The following is a 15,213-nucleotide window of genomic DNA, read 5'->3' on the forward strand; positions in this document are numbered from 1 at the left end:
TCCCATGTTCTCCACATTACTGGGCATGGCTGTCTAGCCACATGGGTCTAGATCAGAGTCTGAAATCTTGCCAGGTTGAGTTCTGAGAGAACTTCCAGTTAGTATGCCTCTCCCTCTCTTGAGTTCCAGCCAGCTCAGTCAGGCACTGGGGCCTGCCTTCTCATTTCCGGGTCTCCAGGTCCCCCTCCCCCTGCCTCCTGCTCCCTTCACTCGGGGAATAGGGGAGCCGAGCCACCTCCTGGCCCACCTGCCCTGGCTCCTTGGACCCTCCACTTCTAATCCCAGGAGAGAACGCAAGGGGACCAGGAGACCAGGCAGAAGGCAACAAAACCTGGGGCCCTGTGTCTCTCACCTGTGTATCCAGGAATGTGCTGATAGGACAGCGACACCATCCTCCCACCAGAGAAGTTGTGAGCTGTCAGTGATCAAAGAAATTGAGGAAGAGGATTTGCAAAAGAGGCCTAATTCAGGCCAATCTTCCTCTTATTGAATGGCTCAGCTGGGGGCTCACCTGGTACCAGGATGCTACCTCCTCTAACTAAAGCACAGGGCATTTAATATGGCAGTAGCCAGTGAATAGCGCATGCGAACCAGGGAGGCCACTGCACCTGACCGTAGATAACAATTGACAAGACTTTCATCCCAAGACTATCTGAAGCTCTGGCAATTTGCTTTCTCCCTGGAGTATGTGGGAGAATGTTAATATTTTATGTTCCGTTAAAATATTTATAGAGTGGACAAAGTTTTACTTAGGAAATCTACCTGACAATGGATCCTAGCCCTAGTGGGGAAGGACTTTCTGTGCTTGGCCAACTGGAGGATGCCTGATTTGATGAGTTTTGGCCTAAGGCCTAGCATGAAAATTTTTTCAAAATTGCTCATCCGTTGTAGGAAGCAACTGTTTGGAAGGCAGAAAGCCTGTTGTTTTCTGGGCATTTCCGGTGGAGAGAGGTTGCTGGTACCTGGCCTGGGAGAGAAGAGAGCATATTGCAGGAGACCCCTCATCAGGAGACCTCTGGAGCTTCTGAGACAAAACACAAAAAAGGAAAGTTGCAAAGGAATGCTAAAGAGACCTGACTTTGGGACAGGCTGCAAAGAGCTCTTCAAATGTTAAGCAAGCAATCCCTGCCCTCACTATTTGTCAAGTGTCTACTAAGGTCAGACACTCTCCTGGATGCTGAAGATATAACTGGGATGAGGCAGATGCCGATCTTGCTTCTGGGATTTCTATTCCGCCCACCAAGGCAGGCAAATCAAGTATGCACATCAATATGCCATTTCAGATGGAGCTGTAGGAGAAAATTAAAACAGGGTAAGGGAATGGGCAGTGAGTAGGGTGAGCTCCTACAGAAGAGGTCAGGAAAAGGTCTGTCTGTAGGTGACATTATTTTTTTTAAGTTTATTTATTTTGAGAGAGAATCCCAAGCAGGCTCTGCACTGATGTGGGGCTCAAACTCACAAACCATGAGATCATGACCTGAGCCGAAATCAAGAGTTGAGCACTTGACTGAGCCCCCCAGACACCTCTCTGTAGGGGACATTTAAATTGATACTTGAGGGGTGCCTGGGTGGCTCAGACGGTTAAGTGTCTCTTGATTTCAGCTCAGGTCATGATCTCATGGTTGGTGACTTTGAGCCCTGCATTGGGCTCTGTGCTGATGGCTTGGAGCCTGCTTGGGATTTTGTCTCCTTCTCTCTGTCCTTCGCCTGCTGTTCTCTCTCTGAAAATGTATTGATTGATACTTGAATGTCAAGACAATTGGGTGCTGTGGTTGGCTTTATTTCCATCCTCAGATGTAGCTGGAGTGATTATCAGAGGGAGGAGCCCCTAGGTGGCTATCTGGGCCCTAGGTCCATAGACCTCCCACTATAGCTGCCCCTGTGTAGCCACATCTCTATCAGCATCCAAAGAGCAAAACATCGTGTGCTCTGGGGATGTGCCTGGGCTATGTCACGCTCACCAATTCTGGCAGGAACACAGTAGTTAAAAAAAAAAAAAAAAGCCTTAGGAATAAAATAAGAAACAGAATATCCTTTCCTGATGATTACCAGAGACAGGCAGTGTAATTTTAATTAACCCAGCCTTGTTGGGAGATAAATTTACTGCTCATTCTACAAAAACACCCAGCTCATGGAACACTGAGTCACTCTGATCTTTGACTTCATAACACAAAATGAAATACTTCTGAAGAAATACAGGATTTCATAACTCACAGCAGAATCAAAAGAACAGAAGGTCCTGCTTTGGCATTTCTTTCTTTCTTTCTTTCTTTCTTTTTTTTAATGTTTATTTTTTGAGAGAGAGAGAGAGACAGAGTGTGAGCGGGGGAGGGGCAGAGAGAGAGAGGGAGACACAGAATCCGAAGCAGGCTCCAGGCTCTGTGCTGAGAGCACAGAGCCCGATGCGGGGCTTGAACTCACAAGCTGTGAGATCATGACCTGAGCCAAAGTCAGCCGCTTAACTGAGCCACCCAGGCGCCCCCTGCTTTCGCATTTCAAAATTGGACAGACCCTTCAATGAGAAGGCCATAGTCATAAACATTAATGGAATTCTCTTAACAGGATCTCAACTTTGAGTTAAAATGACCAAACTTTTCAGCTTAGAGTAATAAAAGATTTCCAGATACAAACCCCTCTGGTCTACAAGCCTCATGCTAACCGCTCAACAGCCACCTGTAGTCAGTTTGAGACGGGTTGGAAGGAGCCCATTGCATGGCTGGGCCCTTTCCTCCCATGTATAAGCAGAGAAAACTAGTATGGAAGGTGGTAGAGACTGGCAGAGGGCAGGGTGAACAGGCATGCAGCGAGGCTCATGGGGGAGAAAAGGCCAGGGCAGTCGTAGGCAGAGTCCAAGTCTGTACTTCCTGGGCCTTGGAAAGGGCTGCTGTCATTGCCTGAGGATCCCAGCCACAGGTCATAGGAGGCCCTTGGTCTGGAAACGGGAATAAGAGCAGCTTAGGTTGCCAAAGGTGTTGCGGGCAAATTAAACTCAAACTTTTGTGGGATACGTTCCCTTGAAAATAAAGAATGAAAATAAAAATCAAGAACCACTGCTTTCTATAATGGTCCACTCAGAGGTCCCAGTGTCATTTACTGCATTGCCTTGAAAATGGGCAAATTCTGGAAGCCAATCCATCCAGTGAGGAATTTTACTTTCAAACAATAAAGGAAAAGAAAAAGGAAACTAGTCTGAATAGGGTGGTGTTTATTCAAAATCATTTGGGCGAAGTCTATGGAATAAAAAGATGGTATATGTCTTATCCATTTTATTTTTTTTAAAAATGTTCATTTTTGAGAGAGAAAGAGAGGGTGGGAGAGAACGAGTCAGGGAGGGGCAGAAAGGGAAACTGGGGAACAGAGAATCTGAAGCTGGATCTGGGCTCAGTACTGACAGCAGAGAGCCTGATGTGGGGCTCAAACTTACGAACTGTGAGATCATGACCTGAGCCAAAGTCGGAAGCTCAACCGATTGGGCCACCCAGGCACCCTATTTGATTTTCTTAAGTTGTTGGGAGATCAGTTCAATAAACATAATGAAAAAAATATGCTTTTAAAAATTTTTATTTTTTGTTATAAAACAAATATACATATATGTATAACAAAAATTCAAAACTTCTGCAAGATATGAATAGACAGCCAAAGTCTCACATAAGCCTATTGCTCTCTGGAAATAATACAGGGCCCTTAGATGCTCTCATTAGCTTGAAGGGTGGTTGCAAACAGCATAGGAAAAACAGCCAGGAAGAAAAATGGGATTGTGTGGCTTGTATACAGTGGTGCTCTGGGAATTTATTGGGTGCCCGTCACCTCTTTTCATTGGCAGCTTAACATTCTCTGTTTCTCTGTTCACAAGAAGTGTGTTCTGTAATATGTCCACTGATCAAAACATGCAAGTGCTCTGACAGTAAAACTGGATAAAAATAATTTTAAAAATCCCGAGGCCTGGATAGGTATTGGTCAGGTGTAGGAAATACCGTGAAGACCAAAAATGTTTGGGAGTCTTGCTGCCACAGCAACAGTTCTATGAGAGCCCTTCTGCCACTCAGTATTCCACATGGAGGCCAGTCCTCCTTTCACCAAAATCAGCACCCTCCTCCTGATGCCCTACACCCAGGCTGCTGCTCCAGCTCATCACTGTCGTCTCCACGTGCTTCACTCCAATAAATAAGGATGCAATTATCCCTTATGCTTGTCATGGGCAGCACCTGGTACCCAGAACACCAGAGCTACTCCCCTGCCCTGCACCTGTCCTACACTGACCACCACCCCCCAGCAGGCCCTCTGAGCCTGAGGGCTCCAATCAGGCTTCAGGGACTTTCTGCTGTTAGCCAGCCCCAGTGTTCTAGAATTTGTCTTTCCAGCTGAGACCAATAAACTATCAGCTGAAGTCAGATTGTGGGCTGGTCAAAAGCCATCATCACTGCTGTCAAAACCCAGATCATATAGCATATTCTTCCCTGGATCCTTGCACAGAGGAGACTCTGAACTTCCAAGGTTGAGGTCACTGAACCAGCTCATCTGGTGGTCCCCCAGGGAACTTTTAGAAAGCAGGCTGTTGTCTTTGGAAGAATGCCCACTGAGCTGCAAGATGTTCTCCTGTGCTGCCCTCACTGTCTTACTGGGCATGACTGTTGCTCTCAGAAAAGGGATGACTGGTTTTGTGGGAGTCCTGGAGCCCCACAGATGCAGGGACTGAGCAAAGGGTTCCTGCTGCTCCAGGGGGAGCCTTTGTGGGCCAGAAACTGGAAGCTGAGGATATTTAGAATTGAAAGCACAGGTTTTGCTAGGGGTTTGTTCTTGCTTCCTGGTTAGGAGCCTGCTTCTGCGGGCTTTCCTGGGCTGCTGCTTCTTGCCTTTCCCCCCTCTTTCCATAGTTCTGCCTTTCTGTGCAGTCACCAGCCTTTGTTCACAAGGGGCACACGAAAGCACACCTTCAGCTTGACATTTTTGGCAAGTGTTCTTAATGCTGGATTCAAAGTCCAGGGGTATAAACCTTGAGGCTCCTTGGGAAACCCAGCTCCAGTCACAAGGAACTTTGTGGCCTGGGGAACCAGAGCCATGATTCTCAGGGCTGGTTTTATTAAGAGTCCAATTCTGGCAGTTGGTCTGCACTGCCTTGTCCTTTACTCGCCTGCTTCTTTTGCCGGTTCCAGCGGCCATCAGCACAGCCTCTCCTTGGAGAGCATCACTTTTTGCTCCCTCAGTATAGATAGCAAACTCCCCAGGCTGCAGGGAGCCCATACTAAGATTCCAGACAGCAGGGATGGCCTGAGTCTGCCACATATCTGGTTCCTCAGAGGCATATCTGTCCTGCCTGGTGAAACTGAGGCTCTGGGCCAGAGGTAGTGAGGTCTGGGAAGTGCTGTCTTTCACATGCCCAGGTACCTGAGGGACTGAAATAAATCTCTTCAGCTCTGCTAGGATGCTGGCCACATTCAGCTGGCCTAGCTGCTCACACAGCTGCTGGAAGTCTTTACTCTGCTGGGCAACTAAAACTTCAAGGTGCTTCAGGTCGGACTTCATTTCTATAAATTCTGCTTGTCTCTAGGGAAAGACAGCGAGAAAGAAAAGAGTTATGGACACTGCAACTCCGAATGCACAGTGAAATGCGCAAACCAACCAAAGGATGTGTTGGCAGAACCACAGCTTGTCTTTTGCTGGGTGCTTTACAGAGGAAGCATGGTAACACTCTGGAGTAAGGCCCCTGGGCCCCACATCATGCCGGAGAACCTTTGAGGAGGAAGTTGGCCTCTACCTTGGTCCATTACAAGAAGTCCTGTCTGGCTTCTGTTCTTGGCTGAAAAAAATTGCAACTTTAAAGGTGTCTCTCTGGGACTTAGTGACAAAGCCAAAAACATACTTGAGGTCTGAAATCATTGTTGCACTATATGCTAATTTGGATGTAAATTTAAAAAAATAAAAAATAAAACAGGTTCATAAAAAAATAATTAAAATTTTTTTTAAAAAAACAACATACTTGAGGAAAGAGGTTGGGATCCACACTTACAGCTTCAAATCTCTTCCGTATCTCGAGGATAACCTGCTCCATGTTGCCTTTGTCATGCACAGTTCCCAACAGCAGATCACTCTGGGCCTGCACAGTCTCTTGCACTAAATACAGAAAAATGACAATTACCTCACGAAGACTATGGCATGCCTCACCCTTCCTGGACCACAGTGTGGAGAGGGAGGAGCTAGAATCTGGCATGGGGCACCTGAGCCTGCTCTGCTAGTGCCCAGAACTCTACCCAGATCAGCCTTGGTGAGGAGAGAAAGCAGAGTAGGGCAGTTCCTCCACTGTCTCTTCTTCCCTCCCTCCCTGAGAACATCCTGGCCAAGGCAGACTCAATCTCAGCACCTCCTAGGGACCCTGAAACCTGCTGCCTAGATGATGGCACCAACCTCCTCCTTGGCCCACCTTCTTGGTCCCGTCATCAGAGTATTCTCTCAAGAATGTAGATATGATCATGCATCCTCTGAAACCCTTGCTGAAACTTTCAATGGCACCACACTGGCCACTGGATGAAGTCCAAATCTTTAAATTGGCCATCAAGACCCAAGCTCACTTCTTCTTACCTTCTCTATCCACCTCCACATCTCTGAGCTCTGTTTCCTAAGCAATCTCCCTCTCGCCACTGGCCTTGTGCATGCCGTTCCCTTGGCTTGGAATCTATCCTTGCTTCTACCCAGGTCAACTTTACCCATTCCCCTCAGCCACCACCTCAGTGCAACTCATTCCCATTCTTCCTTCTCTCAGGAGTCCCCTCCTTGAAAAACAGCATTTCCTGGCTGGCTTGGGGGCTCCTTCTCTCTGCTGCTGGCACCATGTGTGTGCTCTACCATCACTTATCACCCTCCACTTATGTATCCCCTCTTTACACTTGGGCTGTAATGAACTTGGTGACCTGAGTGCTAACCACTCAGGACTGATACTGATTCTTCTCTCTGGCATAGAGAGATTTGAAACACACACACACACACACACACACACACACACACACAGTCTTAATAACACATTGTGTTGCAATCAATTATTGTCATCCTCTTCTAAATGGCAGTTTATGTGAAGATGCTCTTAAATTTATTCAACAAATACTTGATGAGTATCTACTATATGCTATAAACTATTGTTAAGTTCACATACATCTTAAATGCATAGCAAGTATAATTTACAAATAATCTGGAATAATACACCAGATATTCCTTTTATCTTCTTATATATATAAAGAGTGTTTCAAGATTCTTTATTTACTTTTGAGATAGAGAGAGACAGAGCATGAGCAGGGGAGGGATAGAGAGAGAGGGCGACACAGAATCCAAAGCAGGCTCCAGGCTCTGAGCTGTCAGCACAGAGCCCGACGCGGGGCTCGAACTCACAGAGTGTGAGATCATGACCTGAGCCGAAGGTGGACGCTCAACCGACTGAGCCACCCAGGCACCCCAAGAGTGTTTCAAGATTCTTGACAAAATGTTTTATTTTAGACGGGTGAAAAACAATTTGGTAACAAGAGAGTACTTAACTCTTCACAATAAATGTAAGGAAAACCAAAGTAACATCTGGTGCTTGAAAAGACAGGATAATAAACTCAAATTAGATCTTACTTGAAAACTTCCCTCACTCTGATAGGTGCTTTGTTAGTTCCCCATGTTTTAATTATTCTGTCTTTTGTCTTCTCTTATCAGCCAAAGGCAGGAATTTACCACATGGTATCTCATAAAGTTTAAGTGATTTACTTAAGAGTTTCTCTTTAAAATAAAACATAATTACCTTCTTAAAAGGAGTCTTACATTTCAGATTTTTTAAAAATGCGTATTTATTTTTGAGAGAGAGAGAGAGCACGCATGAGCAGGGGAAGGGCAGAGACAGAGAGAGAGGATCCAAAGCGGGCTCTGCACTGACAGCAGAGAGCCTGATGCAGGGCTCAAACCCACAAACCATGAGATCATAACTTGAGCCAAAGTTGGACACTTAACCAACTGAGCCACCCAGGCATGTGTTCACTTTCTCTCTCTCTCAAAAATAAACATTTAAAAAAAATTTTTAAAAAGCATATCAAGGGAAAACATGAGGCTCAAGAAATGTCCATTAAAGGATAGTGTGGGGGGGGGGTACCCAGATAACATAAAGAATCAAGAAGAAGAATAGCATCAAACATCTCAATAACAAAACTAAAACTAGAAGACAATGGAGCCATGCCTTAGAAATTTTAACGGCAAAGAATTTCTCACTTAGGATTCTAGACCCATGTGGAGATAGAAGAGATTTTCAAACATGCAATGTATAAAAAAAGTTATCTCCCATATACTTTCTCAGAAAGCTACTAGAAGATGTGTATCACCAAATACAAGTGTAAGCCAAAGTCCAGGAAACAAAGGGATCCAAGACTGGGGATGAAAAAATAATTTGATCCTCAAAATGATGGTGAAGAGAAGTCCTAAGACTGGGACCTCAGGAGTAATCTGCCCAGTCTAGAGCTGGAAGACTGAGCTCCAGCCAGGATGTCTCTAATGAGAAAATGAAACAATTCCTGATGTGTTTGAACACATTGATTGGAGATTTACAGTTTTATCTGAAACTTATTATCAGATACTGTGCTAGGAACATGGAAACAGTCTTGAACAAAACTATCTACTCCATACATGAATTCTGCAATTTTGAAAAGGAGAAAATAACAATAAACAAATAAACATGAACATAAATAAGTGAAAAACTGTAATAAATGCTATGATAGGGATTATAATAAAAATAAGAGGGGGGGCATCTACTTCAGATAAGATCATCAGAGATGGAGATATTTAAGGTGAAACCAGAAGGATTAAATGGAGCTAGTCCTGCAAAGATTAGGGGAAGGTTGTTCAGACAGAGAAAACAGCAAGTGCAAAGTTCTGAGGCAAGAAAGAGCCTGTTATGACAGAAATAGACAAGCCAGTGTAGTCTTGCAAAGTAACAGTAAGAAATGGTAAATTTATTGTGTATTTTACCACAAGAAAAAAAGTAAGAAATTTTTAGAAAGCAAATGTTCTACTATTTCTCAATACAAAGTTAAATTCCCTATGTCAACCAATTAGAAAAAGGCTGTTTACTTATGTTTCAAGTACTGGATTCCTGTTCCTAAACTCAATCAGTCAAATATTCTTTCAGACATCCTTGCAGATATTTGTAGTAGGAAGCAAATGTAATTATCCTATCCTAGATAAATTCCTAAATAGCAATGTTTCCTAGCAACAGTAAACATCACCAACCACAAAAGCAGAGAATGAGGAAGGCAAGCAAAGTGTTCAATTCCAGATTCAGTACTCATAAAGCATCTATCTGTGGTCCCGTTCTTTCCTTGTCCTCTAAGAAACCTATGTTTGGGATCCTCTCTTTCACAGGATTTTTTGTATTGAGCTCATTACTTCCGAAGTCTATATATACATATTTTTTTCTTTTACAAAGTTAATTTGGGGCGCCTGGGTTGCTCAGTCAGTTAAACATCCAACTCTTGATTTCAGCTCAGGTCATGATCTCAGGGTTCGTGAATTTGAGCCTTGCATCGGGTTCTGTGTGGACAGTGTGGAGCCTACTTGGGATTTTCTCTCTCCCTCTCTCTTTGTTCCTCCCCTGCTCCCTCACTCTCTCAAAATAAATAAACTTTTTTTAAAAATTGCTTTTTTTTTTTTAAAGTTTATTTAAGGGGCACCTGGGTGGCACTTGACTATTTATTTATTTTTAAAGCACCTGACTCTCAATTTTGGCTTAGGTCATGATCTCATAGTTTGTGGGATCAAGTTCCACGTTGGGCTCCCTGCTGACAGCATGGAGCCTGCTTGGAATTCTCTCTCTCCCTCTCTCTCTCTGCCCCCCCCCCCACTTGCTCACACACACACACTCTCTCAAAATAAACATTAAAAAAAATTGTTTAGGAAAATAACTTAGTGGCCCCTGAGTGGCTCAGTTGGTTAAGCATCCGACTTCAACTTAGGTCACGATCTCATGGTTCCTGAGTTCGAACCCACATCAGGCTCTCCACTATCATCAAAGAGCCCGTTTTGGATCCTCTGTCCCCCCCTCTCTCTCTGCCCCTCCCTTGCTCATACTCTCTCTCTCTCTCTCTCTCTAAAAATAAACATTAAAAAAACCCCTCAAACCTGTAACAGTATAAAAAGGCATACAATGAAAAATGACCCATTCTCTTCCATGCAGACCTTGGTTCCACTTCCTAGATTTTAACATTATGAGCACTTTCTGGGATTTTGCATGGATACATTGATACATGTGTATATCCATATATAGATTACAGATTGTGTTCGTGTGTGTATATGTGTGTGTATGAGTGGTTCTTTAGAAGGGGACTCATTTCATTTCTGCTTTGGCTGTAAACATCAGATATTTTTAGCTTTTTTATAACAATGCCATTTAAAATCCAGTTCCATATTCTGGACAATAACTGTTTTCTTAGAAAATGACTTTTTTATTCATTTCTATTTTAGTGTTCTGACAAGGGCTCTACTGACATCAGATGAGATTCTGATGCTTTTTTACTGATGGCCAGTAGTTTTCCTTTTACACACTCCATAGTTTTGCTTTCCCTGCTGTGCCAGTGAAAGCCTGATGAAAGTCTGGGAGCCTCCATCTATAAGAAGAGATTCCTCAGTCTCTCATTTTTGGGGGGGCTACCCTTCCCAATTTTCACTGACTGGTCACACTCCTCCACAAGATGTGTCCTGGAGTAAACTATGTACACATGAGCAGTACCTTACTGTTATTATTTAACAATGAATAGATATTTCCATTTCAACATAGTTCACAAAGATAGACCTCATTCTTCTTAATGATTATATGTGCTTTGCTTAAGAAGACACTGCTGCACTCCAAAATTATAAAAATGTTGCCCATGCTTTCTTATAGTTGTTTTTTTTTTTTTTTTAATTTGAGAGAGAGAGAGCGTGCATGTGCTTGAGGTGGGGAGAAGGGCGGAGGGAGAGAGAACCGTAAGCAGACTCCATGCTCAGCACAGAGGCCGACACAGGTGTCTATCCCACAACCCTGGGATCATGACCTGAGCCGAAAACAAGAGTTGGACACTCAACCAACTGAGCCACCCAGGAGCTCCTCTTATAGCTCTTTTTATGACTTAATAATTACACTTAATATATTGATTCATATGGAATTTATTTTTATGTAGAGTTATCTATTTTCCAAAAGAGACATTTTCTGATTTTCAGTACAGCCCCTCATTTTTATTTTCCTAATGATCGTATTTTTCAATAGAACCGATACCTATTAGATTGTACTGCTCTCTACTAAGGCTAACTAAACCTAAACTAAAGTAGGATGTGAATGGCCTTGGCAATTCATTCTATTACTCTGGTTCTTGGTCCTCAGCTAAAGAACAAGAGGAGTTAGATTAGATGCCTTTGAGTGATCCTTCTGGTTGAACAGGCAGACTGTGACTAGGGAAAGATTTCATGACCTCATTCTGTGAAGGCGCCAATTACATAATAGCACAAGAGAGTACTTTCACACAACATCTTTTCTCTTTCCCTTTCCCTTACAAGCCACAGTCAGTGCATACTGAGGGCTGCAGAATGTATTGACTGGCAAATTCAGGGCTTCAGGTCAGCTGGACTGGGGCAGACCAGATGATGATAGAGGATTTGTCTGGTTCCTCTTTCAATGACTAACTTCCTGATCCTCATCACTACCTACCAAGAAAGGGAATGACTCTGGACAGACTACTTGTGCTCATTTTCAAGAATGATCTGGCTTTCTAATTAATATGATGCTACACTGTCTGTTACTGTTTTCCCTATCAATGTGGCTCCTTCTCCTAAATCTTACCCTCTAAAAAGGAACCATCAGGGGTGAAGGATTGGGACCCCTATGCCTACTATAAGCCAGACCCAGTTCTAGTCCTCACTCTGCCTTGACCTTGTATTGGGACTTAAGCACTTCCATTTCCCGTACTGGACTAAGAATGTCACATTTTTGCTGCAACCCTCCTTTTGCATTTCACCTAGTTTTAAATGTAGAAAGAGAGAAGAGTACTCTCCTTGGACACTTCCAAATGAGTTATTCTATCATGTTACACAAAGGAAGCATTCCTGATTTGCTTCTGCTCTTTGTCTTGTTACTTCTTGTGAGGATAATAGTCCCAGGCTTCCAGAACTGATTTCCAAACAGATGCACAGTTGCCCTGTGTGGGGGATACCCAGGTTGGAAGCCAGCAGACAGTACAGTGCTTTTTTTACAGACAGATGGAGATTAATTTCTAAGCCACACAAAGGCATTAATTTTTGTAAATCATGAGCAATCCATCCCAAAGCATTTAAATAAGTTGACTTCCATTTGTTTAAAATAAAAAATAAACACACAGAGAAATGCAAACAAGTGCAGATGCAGTCATCATCTTGCCATTTAGCTGAGAAGCTGTTGGTTCTACAGAGGTGTCCACCTAAGGAGAGCTGTGTTATGGCTCTCTTCTGTTTAGTAAGAGCCAGGACCAGGTTTTATCTAAACATAAATCACTACTTGGCAGAGCATGGGACTTTACAAACCACTAACTATAACTGAAATGGAGAAAGATGCTGTGATTCACTACAGAATAGCTCTCACTGAAACCAAGACAGAAAGAAGAAGAGGCGGTGACTGGAGTATTTCTAACTCCAAAGTGAGCAGAGTCTTTATTTCTAAGTCCTAAGGGAACAATATCTTTACAGACAGCATAACCAGCAATTCATTTGGGACTCAGGGATGCTGCTGATTCACTTCAGGCAGTGAGATGAGAAATCTGGCAGAGCTAGCCTACCCAGAGGCAGTGGGGTTACTGGGTGGAGGATTAGTAGTTCACAGAGGGCATCTAAGGACCAGGAACATCCCCATACATAGGGGTTCCTACTATCCAGTTCAGCGTGCTCCACATCTCTTCAAGACTAACCTTATGTACCCATCCTCTCATCTGAAATACTGTGAAACCTCACCACTGGCAGAAACATGGCTAGGGTCAGAAAGTTCAGTTCTCTGCTCACTAGTGCCCTCTGCTGATAACCTCAAACACGAGATACTCACATGTCTTGGCCACAGTCTCCAAACAATCTAAAATAGATTGACTTCTTGAACTGAGATGTTCCTCAGACTTTTCCACAGATGCCTGCAACTAAGAAACCCGAAATTAAGAAAAAATTCAGATTGTTGCCTTATTTTACTAACTTGGAGTATTGTCATTTAATGATAAAAAAAGAGTTAAAATCTTGCTATTCTATTTGAATTAAGGTCAATGGAATGTAATTATTAAACTTCTTAAAACGTAAAATGTTCTAATTTCTTGACATGTAGCTATACTTACCTTGTGAATGCTTTCTCTGATATGGGAAATGAAGTTGTATAGAGTCTCACTAGAATGAGCAAGAAAAAAAAGAAAATGAATCTTTGTGAAATACTGAAAATGTACCAGAATCAATTCCATGAACATGGCAGGCTGTAAAACAGTGCTTAGTTAGAGCTGGGAGACTCAACCCTGAAAAACCTTAGTGTCCAGCTATAAAAAAATTAGAACATAGACTTTTCATGACCATTGCCAAAGCAAACCACTTTTTTCTTTTTAAAATCTACTCTAGGGGCACCTGGGTTGCTCAGTTGGTTAAGCATCTGAATCCTGATATGGGATCAGGTCATGATCTCTCGGTTGTGAGACTGAGTCCCACATCGAGTCCCACATCAAGTCCCACGTCAAGCCCAGTGCCAGGCTCCGAGCTGATCATGGAGCCTACTTGGGATTCTCTCTCTCCCTCTCTCTCTGCCCCTCCCCCCTCATTCTCTCTCTCTCTCTCTCTCTCAATAAATAAATGAACATTTAAACCTGCCAGATACCAAAAAAAGAAGAAGAAGAAAATAAAATTTACTCTATATGTATCTTTAAAAAGGTTAAATATTAGGGGCACCTGGGTGGCTCAGTAGGTTAAGCATCCAACTCTTGGTTTTTAGCTCAAGTCATGATCTCAGTTTTGTAGATTCAAGACCCACATTGGGTTCTGTGCTCTACCCCTCCCCTACTCACACTGTCTCTGTCTCCCTCAAAATACATAAAACTTAAAAAAAATTTTTTTTTGCTGATTTTTATTTTTAGCAACTCAAGTAATTACTACAGTAAAACAGGCCAGCTTTTATTTTTATAGCAACAATGGCTTCAGAAGATAGTGATTTCTTTCTGGTAGTACAAAATTCTTGGATATATCTTAATCTAAAGACTATTATTTTGACTGTAAGAATGGGTAGAGACAATTCTGGGAGCAATAGTAATTTCTAATGAAAAAGAAACTATTACAATTATTCCTCAAATGAATATCCCACTTTTGAAAAGATTCATACATGGATTATCATGAAAAATTTTACAGATTTTGTTTCTCTAATCTACACAATATAAACGCAAACATCAATTTTTAAATCCAAATAGAACTACTATTCATACCAAGTCTTTTGGATACTCAACCTACTGAGTCAGCCAAGTGCCCCTAACATTTTCCTTTTAAATTTTTTTTTCAACGTTTATTTATTTTTGGGACAGAGAGAGACAGAGCATGAACGGGGGAGGGGCAGAGAGAGAGGGAGACACAGAATCGGAAACAGGCTCCAGGCTCTGAGCCATCAGCCCAGAGCCCGACGCGGGGCTCGAACTCATGGACCGCGAGATCGTGACCTGGCTGAAGTCGGATGCTTAACCGACTGCGCCACCCAGGCGCCCCAACATTTTCCTTTTAAAGTCAGTCTAATTGTTCTCTAAAATTTTCATTTTATTTTATTTACTTATCTTTTTTTTTTTTTTTTTTTTGAGAGAGAGAGAATGAAAGCAGGGGAGAGGGGCAGAGACAGAGTGAGAGAGAATCCTAAGCAGGCTCCATGCCCAGCACAAAGTCCGACACAGGGCTCCTTCCCACAATGCTAGGATCATGACCTGAGCAGAAATCAAGAGTTGGACACTTAACCAACTGAGTCACCCAGGCCCCCTCACCCCCTGCATCAAATCTCTTAAAAGCAACATATAAAGTGATATGGCAATAGGAGCAATGCTTTAGAAATTTTGAAGAAAAATAATGAACCAATCTAGAATTCTAATTTGCAATCAAGTGTGAGGGGAAAGTAAAGAATTTCAGATATGCAAGGTCTCAAAAAATTACTTAGGTGCCATGCATCTGTTGTCAGGAAGTTTCTGGAATATATGCTCCACCAAATCC

General features: G+C 42.9%; 1 protein-coding gene across 1 annotated transcript in view; it reads right to left on the bottom strand.

The window, feature by feature from the left end:
- Window positions 1–3,545: 3,545 nt before the first annotated feature.
- The window catches only part of IHO1 (interactor of HORMAD1 1), a 34,412-nt gene continuing 22,744 nt past the window's right edge, over window positions 3,546–15,213 (bottom strand). The window contains exons 6-9 of the mRNA XM_025916535.2: window positions 13,329–13,377; window positions 13,052–13,139; window positions 6,008–6,111; window positions 3,546–5,544 (exon numbers count right to left, since the gene is read on the bottom strand). Of these exons, the coding sequence (XP_025772320.1) occupies window positions 4,405–5,544; window positions 6,008–6,111; window positions 13,052–13,139; window positions 13,329–13,377 (1,381 nt within the window). The 3' untranslated portion in view covers window positions 3,546–4,404. The remainder of the gene's footprint in view (window positions 5,545–6,007; window positions 6,112–13,051; window positions 13,140–13,328; window positions 13,378–15,213) is intronic.

The sequence above is a fragment of the Puma concolor genome, chromosome A2 (genome assembly GCF_028749965.1).
Source record: "Puma concolor isolate L17-30 chromosome A2, mPumCon1.1.hap2, whole genome shotgun sequence".
In the NCBI taxonomy this organism is placed as follows: domain Eukaryota; kingdom Metazoa; phylum Chordata; class Mammalia; order Carnivora; family Felidae; genus Puma; species Puma concolor.